Source organism: Parus major, chromosome Z, assembly GCF_001522545.3.
Source record: "Parus major isolate Abel chromosome Z, Parus_major1.1, whole genome shotgun sequence".
NCBI lineage: Eukaryota > Metazoa > Chordata > Aves > Passeriformes > Paridae > Parus > Parus major.
Window position 1 is genome coordinate 33433080 of NC_031799.1, and position 16867 is coordinate 33449946.

General features: G+C 36.9%; 1 protein-coding gene across 3 annotated transcripts in view; it reads right to left on the minus strand.

The window, feature by feature from the left end:
* The window catches only part of PIP5K1B (phosphatidylinositol-4-phosphate 5-kinase type 1 beta), a 96134-nt gene that overhangs the window by 12776 nt on the left and 66491 nt on the right, over positions 1-16867 (minus strand). For all 3 annotated transcript variants that reach the window (XM_015653437.3, XM_015653439.1, XM_015653440.2), the window contains 6 exons: positions 10675-10886; positions 8822-8905; positions 8661-8709; positions 8044-8128; positions 3722-3877; positions 2884-3028 (listed from right to left, as the gene is read on the minus strand). In XM_015653437.3, the coding sequence (XP_015508923.1) occupies positions 2884-3028; positions 3722-3877; positions 8044-8128; positions 8661-8709; positions 8822-8905; positions 10675-10886 (731 nt within the window). The remainder of the gene's footprint in view (positions 1-2883; positions 3029-3721; positions 3878-8043; positions 8129-8660; positions 8710-8821; positions 8906-10674; positions 10887-16867) is intronic.

The window sequence follows — 16867 nt, forward strand, 5'->3', positions numbered from 1 at the left end:
CCTTTCTTATGCTATTAGCCATTTGCCTCTCCTTGGGGAAGTATTACAATGGATACTAGAAACCAATTAATTCTGAAGATAAAAAACAACCCAAATAGAAAATAGGACGTGTGCTTCAAGGTATCCAGGAGTATTACTGGTCTCTTTTTAATGAGGAAAATAATACCATCTGTTTCTAAGTGGTATGGACATATACTGCTCGTTAGTAGGAGTCAAGGAGCTTTACAAATATCACATTATTACTACACACACAGGACTCTCCTCCTTTATTACCTTAAACCAGAAATTTGTGACGGGTTACAAGCAAATTCAGGTACTCTCTACTTTGTGCTATGTTACTTTGAAGAGCAAGAAAAAAGCCTACTGAAGAAGATGTCAAACAGTAATTCTATTAAATAATAAAGCAGAATATAGTCAATTACAGATTTAAAGATTGAAAGCAGGCTCACATTTGTAAACAGGTCTTTAATTCAGGCTTTGTTTCAAAGACTGCTCCAAGTTTCTGTTTACCAGAGACAAATAGCAAAATGATGAGTCCTACATCACATAATTTTCTAATACTCAGAAGAACTCTGCAAAGTAAAAACTCAGATTGAAATCAAATCTACAATTCAGTGCATCATTGTAGGATGAGGGTTTTTTTGTGGGTTTATTTCCCTGCTTTCATTTTTAATAAGAGGACTGAAGTTCCTTCAGCGATCCATAAAAACATAAGTAAAACTTTAGATGTATTTAGTGCCAAGAAGAAGCGATGACCTCCCTGAACTGATGCCAGAAGAAGTGGATGCAAAACACCAGGTGCCCAGAATCTTATGGAAATTAGTTCAATATTGAGCAGCTTTCTTAACTCCTAAGAGAAAGCTGTTAGCTATGCCAGTGAAGCTAATCCTCAAGAATTTTACATACTGAGTCTGTGACACACACCACTACTTAATGAGAATTAAAAGCTGCCACCAGGCCCTAGCTGAAGAGTGCACACCTAGACCAGCAAAGATGCTAATTGGTAAGCCCCTATGACAGATCTCTTGGCTACAGTGTAAATATTTTGGCAGAAGATGTCTGGATAATCACATGTGTGAATGCTGGCACCAGGTCTGGTGTGTTAGAGGACGTGCCTTCTTGTAATGATGAAGTCCATACCTGGACTGCAGACACTAACAATCTGATTTTGTAAGAAAAGCATGTTAATCACATAGTTTGCACGTGTCCTGCATTAGAGGTTATTGCATTGCCTGAATCACGACTGGAAAGTAAATGAGTCTAGATGTACAATCAAAGTGTAGACCTGCTAAAAACTTTATTTTAGAATTATTTTGGAGCATCTTTACAGTACAACATAATGGAATTGCTCATAGGTTTTCCTTACAGTTAATTTTTTAGAGAATAAAGAATATTTGAAATGCTTTAAATCTGAGCTCTTTATTCAGACAACTCCACCATTCTCTTTTCCTGACTGATGCTGATACAAAGCAGTTCTGTAGTTTTTATTTGATGTTTAAAGCAAACAAAACCCTCCAGTATTTGTAACTTTATTTCTATCAAAGAAAAAACTTTGTGAAAGATCATGAATATTGAAGTCCTACGAATAACTTGACACAAGCTGAAGTGAACGAGCTCTATTTCCACTAATGCTTATTCATCAGTAGTTTTATTTCCTGAAGTATTTCCTTGTGTAGAAACAGTTTTGTTCTGCAATTAAAACTTCATCTTCATTTCACCACAAAACATTCAAGTTTTTATAGCAAACCATCAGACATATGGAAGACGCCACATCAGTAAGATTTATTTCAACTTAATGCAAGTGGAAGCTGTAAATATCACTTTCATCAAGTAAAGCTGCAAGTCATTTTACTTTTTATGTAAATGCAGTTGTCAAATATTTAACTGGAGGTAAAATCCTACTGCCTCAAGAGTGCTTTTAAAATAACTTGAGTTTTTGGGCAGCATGCAGTTTACAGTGAAGAACTACATCTTGGCACATTAGTGGATTTGTCAAATTTATACATTGAGTAGTTCAGGACTTCAAATTATTCCAAACAATATTCAGGATGCTTGAATGGCTATCCTTCTTGATGAAAACAGCAAAGAAATGGCTCAATACACAGTTAAGGGATCTGCAAGCAGGCAAGGTGACAAACACAAGACACTTCAGAGCACAACGGAGCATATAGGCACATACAGAGATGATCTCCCAGCAAGACTTACTGGCTTAAGGATGGTACTGGACAGACACTGATGAAATATACTCAAACATAACTCAAATCACATTCAACTTAGCTCATTAGCATCTGCATTACTTTTCTTAAGACATTCCTCTTTTTACACTTTCTGGACTAAAAGCAGACAGGCTCTAATCACACCCATGAATGAAGTTTCACAGAAATTTAGTTCAGAAAATGGTTGTTATGGAAGTATTTAAAGCAGAGCATTCAGCTCTGTACGTTCAGGATAAAGAACAATTATTCCTTCTCCTAGCACATCACCATTTTTTGGCAGCAGTTTTAGGCTACAGATGTGACCTTAATGTAGTTTGGTTTATGGTACAGACTAAGACCCAAGCAAAGTTTAGGTATCAAATTTAGTTTTGGAACATGAACAAAAATTCATATAACATTTTTCACTCTGTTTATGCTTTTATTTCACGATCCCCAGTTATAATATGTAAAACATATATTATAGTATATGTAAAATATATATTATATTATGAACAGATATGTGATAAATCCTACAGGCTTTTGGCACCCCTCCTTCACTGGAAAGGTTAAAGACTGAGTTACAGAGACCGTTTCCCCTCCTGCTTCTTATTTTGCAAGCCTCCTGTTGAGCACAACATTAAACTTCTAGCAGAGCAGTGAGGAATCCTCTAGCATATACAGCCTTTACCTGCTAGAATAGAGCGTAGGGTGATCACGTTGACAGTGCTCATCAACATTCAAGGAAGAAGAAGAAAGCGTGGTTGCCAAGGAAGCTGCTTCAAACAGAGACGGAGTGCTTGGCACTAGATCCGGCCGGTGATGTGAACCTAGTACTGCATATGCAGAAATAAGGAACAATGTTAACAAATTTCATTTTAAATTGAGCCCAAGAATTTTCATGTAACTATATTGAGTCCCACAGTGCCCTCATCAGCTTCTTGAAATTTCCTAATATTTGAAGTGATGAGATGGTAGTTTTCATATGCCCACACCCACACTCTTTTGTATTACAGAGTGAATTTCAGCTGCTAACAAGTACATTCAGCAGAATACAGAGTAACTCCAAGGTCAAATATTAAGCAGAGGTATGAGTTAAGGATTCTTCTCAATCCTGGGACTATTCTCATGCTACCAGACCTCATTTATCTGATTGGATTAGGCAATTGATTCTGCTTTCTTCATGGCTGCAGGCAAGTTCTGATAGGGGCAAAGTTGAATGTCTCCAAAAAGACTCTGGGAACAATGAACTGAGCTTCAAAACACTCCATGTGACGTACTTGTTTAGAGGTCAGTGAAAAGTTCTGAAATCTGAAAGTTTAGCATCATACTACAAACTTTGATTCTGACTTTGTCTTGCTCCTGAAGGTCCATTTTGCCAAATATTACTGAAAACACTCTTCATAAGAATAACCTCACTCTGATTTTGAGACATCAGTCATAGTGGTGCTGTTCTAGTTATAGGACTTCTAGAGTTTATACAAAATTCTTAAAAACATCATTAATGTTGTTGATCTGAAACACAGTACCTTCTTCATCAAGGCTGGCATAACTTTGTCCTTCAGCAAGAATGCCATGCTTTTCATCCTTCCAATCCTGGCTAACTGCACACACTACTTCTTGTGACGCTGCCTTTAGGGCTGTGATGGAATTACACCGTTTCTTTGAAGGTGAAGGCCTTAAGGCTGCAATACCAAATGAACATAGGTGTTGAATGAGGTCATCTTATCTCCCTGCACATCTTTAACAAGATATGAAAAAGTAAGTCGTATAGAAAATCTAGGTTTTGAATACAGATGAAGAACATGTCCAGAAACTTACTTAACAAACATTACATTAAAACTAGAGTGAAAGGTATAATTTCATCTGCAAGAGAAGTACGTTTGTCTTTTTCAGTTTCTTACTGCTTATTACAGGACAATAAGTCACTGGCACCACTAAGTTTAAAAGCTCCTATAGAGTACCAAACCATATAATCAGAGACAGAATGATACAGAAACAAACCCCAGAAAATAGGAAAACGAAAAAGATATTTGGAGTATTCTGAGAGGTTATGATTTTTTTTTTGAGCTGATAACCACTTCTATGTAATGATACTGCAGAATTTCCACTTCATGTATCAAACATTTCTTTTGGGTACAATAAACACATTTTAATATAATAACTTTAATACATTAAAAAAATTTTAATGGCCTACACATGCCAGGTATCAGCACCTCTTTTCTAATTCTTAGCTAGGGCCTGCCTATTTAAAAAGCACTCTAGAATTGATCATTGCCACCACTACTGAACCATGACCCCCATCCATAGTTCTCCAGAAGGATGCCAGCTATTTAATTTATTGTTTTTCAGCTGGTGGCTGCTGATCTCCATGCATTGGCTGCAAAGTTACTTCAGATGCACTGAGACACTTCTTTCATTGCTTTACTACAAAGTTCAGATAAAACACTTCAAATCACTTGGCTAAAGACTGAAGAAAAGAATCAGATATATAGCTCCAGGGTAGTTTTAAAAAGTAATATAGTAGATAGTTGCTGAGCTGGCCTCTGCCAAAGGCTAAATCCACTTATTAAGTTTTTGTTGTTAATTATGCATGGTTGTTCAGTGCTCTAGGGGAGAAAAAACAGATTCAGAACAGGGCTTAAGCGTTTAAACAGAAATGTCTGACTCAAAGCTTAGAAATAGTGTTCCTGAAGGTAGGAACACTCCCAATTTTTTATGAAAGAAAGATAATGCATGTGAACCACTAATCTGTATAAAAGTGCATTAACAGCCCTGTGTACAGAGGAAATCAATAAGAGTAGGATACTTAGACAGGTTAATAGCCTGGAAAAATGAGACAGATGAATCAAGATCAGAGAGAAAATTTGGCATGATATCCTTTAATTGTACATTGTAGGCTTCAAATACAGAACAGGTTGTGTCTTGTCCTAGAACAAATTTAGCAGTCAGAATTAGAAAGAATTGTGGAAAAAAAGACTCAGATGTTGAGGTAACATATATGGCATTTATTTTGTCAAACAGGAGTATCAAGTAGTAGGGGAGCAGACACTCTTTATTCTTTATCAGTTCAGAGGAGTTCCTTTGACTGTTGTCTCAGACGGCAGAACTCCCACCAGTTCTTCAGCAAAATTATTCTAAGATTTAAAGAGAACTGGGTCTCAGGAGGTTTCTTTCTCCTTTAAGCTGAATTTTGCTTCACATTTTGTCACATTACATCAGATTCTTCTATTTTCTTATTAATCAATCTTTTCCAAAGGATTTAACTTTCAACACTTTATATCATTAATTTATTCTAGTATTTGTAGTCATTTTTGGTTAATCTTACTTGCTTAAATCTTATTTAGCTCTAGAGTTTGTTTGTATTTTCTTCTCTCTCTGTCCACACAGACTTATTTCTCACTCCAGATAGCAAATGAAAATGTTAAAAGACCTTTTAACACTGGTCAAAGCATTTGAAAAATACCTTTTACCAGTTTCAGACAATTCCATATGCTTACCACTCCTTCTGTAGTATATGAGCCGAGTGTCCATTCTACATTTTGACAGTCAAACTCTGAAGCAAATACACTTTCATGAGCAGGACTATGGAACTGCTAACTCAGATCCATTTTAAAGTACAAGTTTCTCTACAAACTAGAAAATTCTAGCCCATCAGTAAATACTTATTTGTCAAGAACACAGCTTCATAAAAAACCACTCAGCTCAGAAACCACTCTCTCCTAGAGGGTTATCAAAAATAAATTCTCTTACTAGAAAGAAGCAAAAAAAATGGTACAATTTCAGCATCATCTCCACGGGTTTAAAAAATAATGTGGTAGTAAAGCAGCAAGTTAATATGTATACACACTATTTGAAACACCTAATCTCTATGTCTTACTGTAAGGTTTCATACCCTTTGGATAATTGCTGGGAAAAAATCTCATTGCTCACATAATCAGAACAGCTTTTCCCCAAAGAACAGCCTGGACCTCATCAAACCCCAGGCACTCTTTGCCTTGCCAGTATACTTGTTAGTGACTTCCTTACTGCACACACATTGAGCACACCTCAGCAGCTGGCACAGAATGGCATGTGTTGGAAGGGATTTTAAAAATCATCTAGTTCCAAACCCTGCTGAGTTAGTGGTCGGTAGTGACACCTACCACTAGAGCAGGTTGCTCAGATCCCCACCAAATTGGCCTTGGACACTCCCAGGATTGGGCATCTACAATTCCTCTGGGCAACCTGTTCCAGTGGCTAATCACCCTCACTTGTAAAGAGCTTCTTCCTAATATCTAACCTAAATCTACCTTCTTAAGTTTAAAGCCATTCTCTCTTGTCCTATCACTACATGCCCTTTTTAAAAGTCCATCTTCAGCCTTATTGTAAGTCCCCTTCATGTACTGGAAGGCTGCTACAAGATTTCCCCAGAAACTTCTCTTCTCTGGGTTGAAAATCCTCACTTGTCTAGTTTGACTTCATAGGAGAGGGGATCCATCCCTCTAATTATGTTGGTCCCTACTCTGGACTCTCTCCAGCAGTTTCATGTCCTTCCTGTGCTGGGACCCCAGAGCTGATGCAGCACTGCTGGTGGAGTCTCACCAGGGCAGAGCAGAGGGGCAGAATCCCCTCCCTGGCCCTGCTGCCCACACTGCTCTGGATGCAGCCCAGGACACGTTTGGCTTTCTGGGCTGAGTGCCCATGGCTGGGTCATGTCCAGCCTCTCATCCACCAGCACCCCCAAGTCCTTCTCCCCGTGGTTTCCCTGTTCTGTTAATCCCCCAGCCTGTCTTGGTATCTGGGGTTGCCCCAACCCAGATAAATCACTCTGCTCTTGGCTTTGTTGAACCTGGTCAGGTTCCCATGGGTCCACTTCTTGAGCTTGTCCAGGTCTCTTTTGTCCCACATCACCATCCTTCTCTGCACTTGCAACACTTCATATTGAATTTCCTTCCAGTAGCATGGTCAATTTATATAGAAATTATCCATCAATCCATCATGACTCACAAAATATCTGATTTTCCTGAAAAGCTGTCATAACAGATCATGCATCCATGGAATCACTACTAGAGGTTAATTCAAATTTTCTCTTTTCCTTTTAAAGATTTCTTCATTCTACCTAAAATATCTTAATAGTTTTAGTACAGTTACTCTTGGCCTTTTTCTTTCATCTGTGTATCCTATTATTTTTCTTATTTAGAGTTGAAAAAAATACTTAGCACCTACACTTATGCCTTCTTATTGCATTATCAATTTTCCCTCCTCCTTCATATGCCTTTACACATAATCATGTTTGTTGTTCTGATCTGCCAGGCCTTTAACACTGGTTTTCATGGGCCGGCTCAGAGTTTACTCTGTGTTTCTTTAGACACCATGCAGAGCAGCATAGGCCAATATGACTTCCAGTGGTAGAAAAGGTAGTGAAAATAAAAATTGATCTGAACTTTTGATACAAAAAGCCTGTATGAATATGTCTCTAAACTTTTATTTTTTTTTTAAGTTAGTAAGACACTAAATTAATTTCCCTGAGTTAATTAATTTACCTGGGATAATAATTGGTGAGTGATCTCCCCCTGTTCTTATTTGAACCCACCTGCCTTTTGTTGTAACTTTCCCCATCCTGAGAGTGCTCACCTTGGTCTGAAGCCAGTTTCAGGCAACCCTGATGTGACAAAAATATGTAGTACATAATTCTCTGTAATTTTGCTAATAGAGTAAAATCCCAATTGCCAGAAATTTAGTTTCTTGATTGGAGCTACGAAAGTACTACATGATGTTGGAGAAAGGCTTGTTTTATTGCCAAGACTGAAGCATTACGAAGTTATGATTATAAAAATATCTAAAAGAGTAGAAGTTACTACTTTCTTACCTTGAACTTTTTTGAAGACTCTCGTATTCATAAACTTTAAAAATCTGTCTGCATAAAAACTTGGCCGGTGAACTGAAACAGTATCCTACAAGATTGAAAAAGAGCTCAATCATATTTTCCAGAAGGAAATCACAAGTAAGGTGTTAAGAATCTGGACCTCAGGCAAACTATATTATGCATTTCAGACATAGTCAAAACTAGTGAATCATTACCATTTTTTTTCCCCTTTTAAAGGTTGATTCTTCAATAACTTCTTTAGGTATTTAATTTATGAAATTATGAGTTGTGAATTATACAGCTGTATTCTGCAAAATATTTCAAGCATTTGAAATTAATCTTTTCAAGTCACGTATATTTTTCTGTTGTAGACTCATTAGTGTTCTGGTAGGTGGCTAGACTTGTGTAAGTTCTAAGGACAAACTAATATTATTAGTTGTTATTTGAAAGCTCAACAAATAAAATCAGAGCATGTATTGGGAAGATTTCAGCAGCAGTTCAAACCACATGGTGAGGTTAGACTACAAATATACCAGAACTAGTTTTTTCCTGGTCAGCATGAGTCAAAGGTCCATCAGCTAAAATATGAGCAGTTTAAAAAAATAATAAAATCTACTTACCCCATCATAAACAAGAGCTTTCCAAGAATGTTCCAGTTTCTTCATTAACCTAGGTATGTAAAAAACTAAATAAGAACTTCTTTATAAAACTTCCACTTCCATACATAGTTTCAGAATGTTTTGCTTAGTGAAAATTCATTGAAAATTGAAGTTCAACTTACCTGTAAGACTGAAGAATATCTATTATCCCCATAAATAAAAGCAGCTTTTCACCTTTATGGCTTTTTGCTGGAATACCTCCCATCCTAAGAGAAACAAAATAGTTAGAATGTATTTTAAGACATCTCTGATCACCACTTACCAGCTGAACTGTACCCACTTCTAAACACAAAGGAATAGACAATATTCAAGCCAGATGCCACAGTGCAAAGTTGGTCAAATGTGAGCCACCTAGCATGCAACAGATTTTAAAATGAAAACTTGGATATCTGTGATTCAGTGGAAAATATCCATCATTAAAAGAGGAGGAATATTTTAAGATACATTTTAGAATAGGAAATATTCAGATGATTTGAAAATTGGAAGAAAGCATACATCAGTTTATTGCTAAGGAACATAAGTAACTTTAGATAAGGGATAATTTTCTCATTTTGTTAATCACAGGTAACAAATTACAGAGTCTGCACATTAATTAAGGTCTGAAAACTTGTTTTGTATATTTTTCACTAAAAATTATGTATTACTGCGCTTTTACAAAATTTCTTTACAGACATATAAGTGACAGATAAAGCAACAGTATCAAGCTGAGAATCCTCAGTGCATGGGCTTCCAGTTGGCCTAGGGTCTGCACTCAGCCATGAACCTTCATTCTAAGACCCTCTCTTCCTACTCCAACACCTAGAAAAATGGTCCATTTTAGAAGCTCAGCATTGTTTTTCACTCCACTAGTAAACTGTCAATATGAGAGAGACAGTGCAAAGAGCTAAGGAAGGACTCCACTTGTCAGGATCTTGATCTTGATCTAATACAGCACTGTATTAGCTCAAGTGCTGTGGGAGCCCAGGGTGGCAGCTAGTGCAACACCTGTGCCATCACACAACAGCACTGGCCATCTTCTGTGTGAATGTGAGTGAGATGTAAAAAACAAATGAAATAAAGCTCTGTCTAAGTATTGTCTAGAGTTCTCAGTGTTTGGAAACTCACTGGAAATGCTAAATATCATAATTCTCTCACTTGTTTGCTGTAGGTTTAAGCACAGATTTCTGTGTCATTGGTTTTTATTATTAAGTTGTATTTACCTACACAGGTCCCTTGAGAACCAGGAGTAAAATAAATCTTTAATTTCAAAAATTTATTTTACTCCTCGTTATAATGAAGGACTTATATAAATCCTTGTTATAATGAAGGCCTGATTATATGCAATGCTGAATGGTGGTGATAATGCCCTCATAGAACTTAATATATTATTAAGGAAATTAATATATATATTAATATATTATTAAGGAAACAACAGAATAATGATTGTTATATATTCAAATTTCTACTAAAGTTTTTGCTAGACAGAAAAATAAGAGAAAAACATCAGTTCTTAATCTCAGGATATCTAATATGACAGCACTTCAGTGTTCAATGATATCATTCTATGTACATTGTGTATAGTATTCAAGGTGAAAATAACCCCTGTAGGTATATCCATTTCAATATTAATTTATAGTTTTTGCTTTGGTCTCACCAGGCTGCTTCCTGTTAAAATTAGCTGGGACTTCCAGTTAATTATAGCTAGGACATTTGTAACAGCTGTCTAATAACATTTCTTTTATAGAAGAACGCACGTGTGCATACGTAAGTCACTCTGAACTATCATGTATTTAAAGGCAATCAATCTACTGACCAACATTCTAATTCATGCTCTGCTGCAAATCTTGACGATGCAGCTTTTGGAAAAAAAAAAACCAAAAAACACAAGCCAAAAAAACAGGCTCAATCTTTAAATTCGTGGAATGCAGTGTACTCATGGATGTTTTGCTCGTTAACAGTTTTAATAGCAATCTTAAGAGGCAGTTACAGCACTTACGTGTTTGTTGCCTCTCTGGTGACGGAGTCTCCAGACTTCCCAGGGCCCTGTATAGATTCCATCGCTGTGGAATAGAGAACTTTCTGCCCTCCATGGCGTTTTGCATCTGATGCACTCTGGGAACACTCTCCTTCTTTTTCCTTCATGTTACTGTTCAATATGTGGATTCCCAGAAGAAGACTGTAATCCATGATCTTAAAACTTTCTAGAACCTACCAAGGAAGAAATCACTACACTGAAACCACGGAAGAATTACATAGAAGCATTTTGCAAAACTGAGTGAAAACAGGCGCTCAAGGCACCAGCTTCTCTTACTAGGAACTGTGTGAAATTAAACAAAAGCCTTTTACTATCCCACACAAGTCAAAGTGCTAGTTATCTAATTAGCTGAATGCTCTTGCAACAAGAGGGAAAGAAAGATGCACAGCTGAAATGTAAAATGATGTTATTTTGTAGTCAAGGAAGATAATTCCAGGCAGCACCTTTTTCTTTATAGAAAATAATCCATTAATGGTTCCATCATCACTTACTAACAACACATTTTTAAAATTATCTCTAATCTACTTTCCAGACCTCCCTGAGCGTTTTGGCCTGTACTCCTCCCTTATCTCCCCTCCACCTCCTATTTATAACAGAGGCCATATTGTTGGAGAACTTTCAAATGTCAACAAATGTATTTATTACCACCCCCTTATTAGCAGTTGATGGGAATGGAATGCAAAAATCATGCACCTTTCTACTAAGCTAAATAGGCCTACCTAAGCTCAAAAGACAAGTTCTACTTCCGAAGCTTGACTTAATCACCCAGCCTTCTCTTCTAGCTCTACCAACCATTTCTGTCTCTGGCAGCATGTCTTCTCTCGCACACAAGTACCTTCATTTGTTTTCAGTCAGCTACACCATTATGAAGTCTGGCATGCTGTCATTGAAAGGCAATACAGCTCAAGTCAATACCCACACATGAACGAAAAGCAAGCTGCAATCACATCTAGTAATATAACCAAACTGTTCACAGACAGCAACTGTGTTTATTTTCTTATGGAATGGCGCACTACTAAGTGGAGGGAGAAACACCAGTAACAGCCAAGAGGGATATGCTGTGCCACTTGCCTCTCCTTTACCTCATGCAGCTCAGCAGTGATTCATGACATGTTTTGGCACATAGTGGCCGAAGATATGGGTGCAATTTTTGTCACAGAATCAAGAGGCAACAGTACATCTTTTTACATGAATAAGAACAAAAAGTGATGTAACAGAGATGAGAGCAGATTCCAGGTATGTAATTATGATGAAGCTTATCCAAGCATAAGTATTTTTGGTTAAACAGAAACATCCCTTCTCTTAATGAGAAAAAAAAAATAAATGCAATTTCAGCACTTGTGTAGGTTTAAAAACTATATGGCCATAAATCAGTAACTTAGTATGGATCTGTATGTCTAATCAAAAGGTTTTTACACCACTTACCCTAATTATTGGAAAAATACTCATTGCTCAGATAACCAGAGCAGTGATGAAACAAAGCATAACACACTATAATCTAAATGTAGAAAGGCACAAAATCAGACCTGATTTTCAGGCTCAAAGAAGAAGTTTAAGACACCATGGGTTTTCTCTTGTGCAGAGGGATCCTACATAGGGATGCCTTAGTTCAAATGGAATAAGAAAAAGGCTGCTAATGTATGGCCTTAATAGTTAGTCAACAGCATCTTCTGATGACAGAACTCACAAACTATTTCATGCACAATAAAAAATGTATTCTAACCACAAGATACTGAAATTTTATTGTGCCTTATGTGGAAATACTATTATTATTAAGAATAATAAATTGCAAAAATAGCATGGCTAATAGGTACAAAGGCACTTGGTGCCAAAAACTTCTAAAATTGTCTTTACTGCTTACTTATCACTACCCTTTACTTAGACTTTCTCAAAAAGAAATTACAATATCATGTATTCATTAAAAATACATAATCAATTAATGTTTGCCATCAAATTCTGAAAGTAAATTCTGGGTAGGCTGAAAAATAACACCTTAGCAGTACAGTAAGCAACACTGTTCATGCAAAACCAGAACAGCAGCTAGTCAGTCTGGTGAAAAGCATTACCACATTTATTTTACAGTTATAAATTTCTGCTGACAGCTCTGCCTTCAACATACACTTTACTGTATTTTCAATTAGGTCACATTAGAGACATGATTTTACTGCAGTAATTACATAATCTACATCTAGGATTAGATGTAGTCTTGTGGGATGCTGCGCCGTAATGTGCTGCTCCTTCTTCCACAGGGACCTCTTATGTGATAAAATTAATCCTTCTGACTACATCAATTCATCACTGCCACTTAAACCTATACTACTTGTACAGTGCAAAAGACTATGCCTTGACAATATATGATTTTGGTCTAGGATTACCAAAAAACATCATAAAAGCAACTTGCTATTTTATTATTAGAGTTCATTGTCAGACTGAAACATCTTCACATCTAATTGATTAACTGCAGTAAAAATTCTTATAAACCACACACAGCATAAGAACCTTTGTCCCCCTGACACTCTGTTCATGGCAATACTCAGAGGTGGCATTGTACTGTCCAAAGTGTCTTCAAGATATCATGACATGATCTGGCTCTGTCTGCCTACAGCTTTGAGGTACAGTTCTAATTACTTCCCTTTAGAAATATGATAACAAACCAACCACTCCTTACGCAAATGAACCTTTGTGACCATATCTAAGCATGTTTCCCTCCCCATTTGTTTCTAATGAAACTTCTGGTAAGAAATAATTAACCAGAATAACAAGGAAGAATCTCATATTCATATAATAAGCATTCAACAAAACTTTGTGTCAAACTCCTCAGTCTGTATTAAGGCAGCTGTTATATACATACTTCTTGATAAAAGTATATCAGTTGGATTTACAGGTGAATATATCTGAGGGGTTCTTACATATGCGTCTTCATTAATATTTAAGATACCAAATTGTGACAAATTTAAAATGCGTAAGTAACATTTTGCACACATGGCTGTACAAAGTAATCTGTTTCTACAATGGCAAGTTACAAAATGCAGAACATAATGACCTTTCTGGACATGCAGCATTCTATGAGAACATAAAAAGACACAAGTCTTTTCCTGTGCTGAGGTTTGTTTGCAGATACTTTTGATGATTTTAGGACTGTTTTTGAGATGCAGCAGCAAGTTTTTGCTACAAAGGCACCAAAAAGATAACCTAATCTAATGAAAAAAAACCCACTCAAATAAATTACAGTATTACATGGCTATATTCATAGAAAAAGGAGAAAGCCCTGAAAAACACCTGATTCTATCCATGTGAGATCTCTAGAAATTTACATAAACTCCTAGAAATACACTACTTAAATAGCTAAAGGGGGGGGAAAATACAATCTTTGCTCACGTAACTGTTCTGATACACACCTTGCTAACAAAACGTCACTGTGGGGCTTCAGCAAGAATGGTCTTAATCATGGTATGTACTAACAAGTGGTGTATTTGATAACAACAAGTAAACCTTTGGTTCACTAACTTAGCATTAAATTGTTCATCTTGATAGTATTTATATAGGTGATAATTCACTAGCTACACAGATTCTGTCAACACAGTGTTGTCACTTGGCCACCAAGTACGGCTGTCAAGGCTGACTTCAGCTTCTCTGAAAACTTCCAGATGGCAAGCGACATTCACCCCTTATAGCCTTAAGCACTATTTTGTTTCATACCACATGGAAACACACAGTAAAATGGCACCACAAAATATGTTGTTTCAGAACATGAAAAATTAACTCTCTGAATCAGATTTTCTTTTCTTAGAGCTAATCAGATGTTAAAGTATTCTGTGAATCATCTTAGGCATGGTTATGCTCCACTATCTCACCCAGTGACTAACAGAGCAAAACAAGTATTTCTGCCATAAAATGTCATTTTTATTTTATATGCAGCCAGCCCAAACTACGCACTATCTGACAGAGAAATCTGCATTTTCATTTGCTATCCATGCAAAACAGCAGGCAAAAAAAAGTCATCAGATAATTTTCATAAAAGGGTCAAGAAAAATCCAACTCAAAAGAAAAAAAATTACAAGCTTATTTAATGCAAGTACTAAACAGATAACCATGCAAGGAAGTTATTTCCTCTTCTTCAAGCATTTTGGAAAAGCAACTTAGGAATTAACACAGTAGAAAGAAGACTGATTTTACAACAAATCAAGAATTAATCTTTAACATAATGAGTTATATGAAATAAATACAAATTAAAGGACTGTCTCACAAAATAAGCATTTCTTAGGAAGAAGTTTACAAATGTCAATGCCTAAAAATGGGTCTGGTTTTGAAAAAAAACTATCCCAAGAAAATGAATCACCATATTCCCAGCAAAGTATATGTGGAATCACTTCCCATTTCAACAGAATTCTCAAAATATATTGTTAACTAACACTCCAAAACTAACAATATGGATTCTAATTTTAAAAGTAAAAGTAATAAGAAATTCCTTATGTCAATTGATACAACTGGAGTGATAATATATAAAGATACAAGAGATCTACAGCATCGTGCTATGGTAATTTCCCTGTAACTACCACTTCTGACAGAGGTCCTTCATCTAAGATTAGTATGCTCTCCATCTCCATGCCGCATCATGCCATCTTTTATTTCTGTCCTATGTTGCAGTTTAATTTTTCATTAAGTTATGCCAACATTACTGTTTGAAAGGATATGCTGTAGAATGGGTCACTGAAGTTATTTCACTTAAAGAATTATCTGTGTAAATGCTTTCAGGCAGAAAAGGCAAAAACCTGCAACACACACTGCACACGCTACTAAGGGACTTGAAAAATTCTGTGGATGACTTTGGCTATACAAGGTCTCTATCACTGTTGCTAACAGCACAAAACAGATGTGCATTCACACCATAAAACCTTTGTAGCAACTGGCTAAAACAGCAGTGATGGAAACAATACCCAAATCTCAAACTTAGGAGATAGGACCCTCTTTATCTTTAAATTTCCTTGTCTTTACAAGTTACTTCATCAGTCACTTAAAATATAATTTCCTCAGAAAAGTCCAGTTTTCTTTGCTGTAAAGGTAAAATGCAGACTCTCAAAAGCCATTCATTTCTCAATAGTAGAAACATCTTCAAATTATTTTTTTCTCTTAAAAACAACATGATCATAATTTAATTAATTGTTAATGCTTCTCCTACAAGGCAAGGATAGGATTGCTACGGTAAGTCTCAGCAATAGTCTGGAATTTGAAAGCTAGTTCAATTCTGTACAATTGTGTACATTGTACATATGATAAACTCGTGAATATTCTATCTTTAGGAGCTCTGTAATATTACACTCCTTGGTTCAGTTAAGGTCCAAATACTGCAAAATGAACTGTGAGCAAAGTTTTCAGACCCTGTCACCTCAAGTGTGAACAAAACAAGCGGGATGCAGGAGCTGAACAATGCTATCGATCTGTACTTGTCCCAGCACAGATAATCTGGAGGCGCCAGCCCATGAGGGGTCGCCCCAAGAAACTCAGCTCCATTCTCTAAGTGGGCAGGTCATGCATCTCCTCACCAGCACTGCCAGGAGGTGTGACAGGCCAGAACTGATACTCAGGCTGGTATGCTGGTCCACCCCTGCAGCCCTGCATTCCCTGGGGAAGGAGTTGTGTGTCAGTTGTCAAGATGGTCTGTGTTGGCTGAACAGATGTATCAGGAGGCCAATTCAGCTAAGCAAGGAAGCCACAGCACAGCTTGAATATGAAAAGTCAGCATACAGGACAGATAGGGACAGACAGGCTAGAAAGAAGGAATAGAGAAACATTGTCTGGGCATCTAGGGATGGCAGCTGTGGTCAAGGAAACCAAAGGCCAGACAGAGTTGAGACTGGCAAGGAATATCAAGACACAGAGGAAAGATGACCATGGAAAACACAGGTCCAGTGCTGAACAGGGCAGGAGAGTGGCAGCAGTCACAGACCATGGCTCACCACCACCACCACAATCTTTCATTTTCAGGAAGTTCTGCAGGGCCTCTGAACTTAGCGACAGATCTTAAGTTGGAGAGGGGCTAGCAGCCAAGGATGTTTGTATTTAAGAAGTAGGAAAAAAGTCCATTGCTTCCTGATTCTGATTGCATATATGAGCAATGGAAACATAATCCAAATTTAAACAACACAGAAGAGAA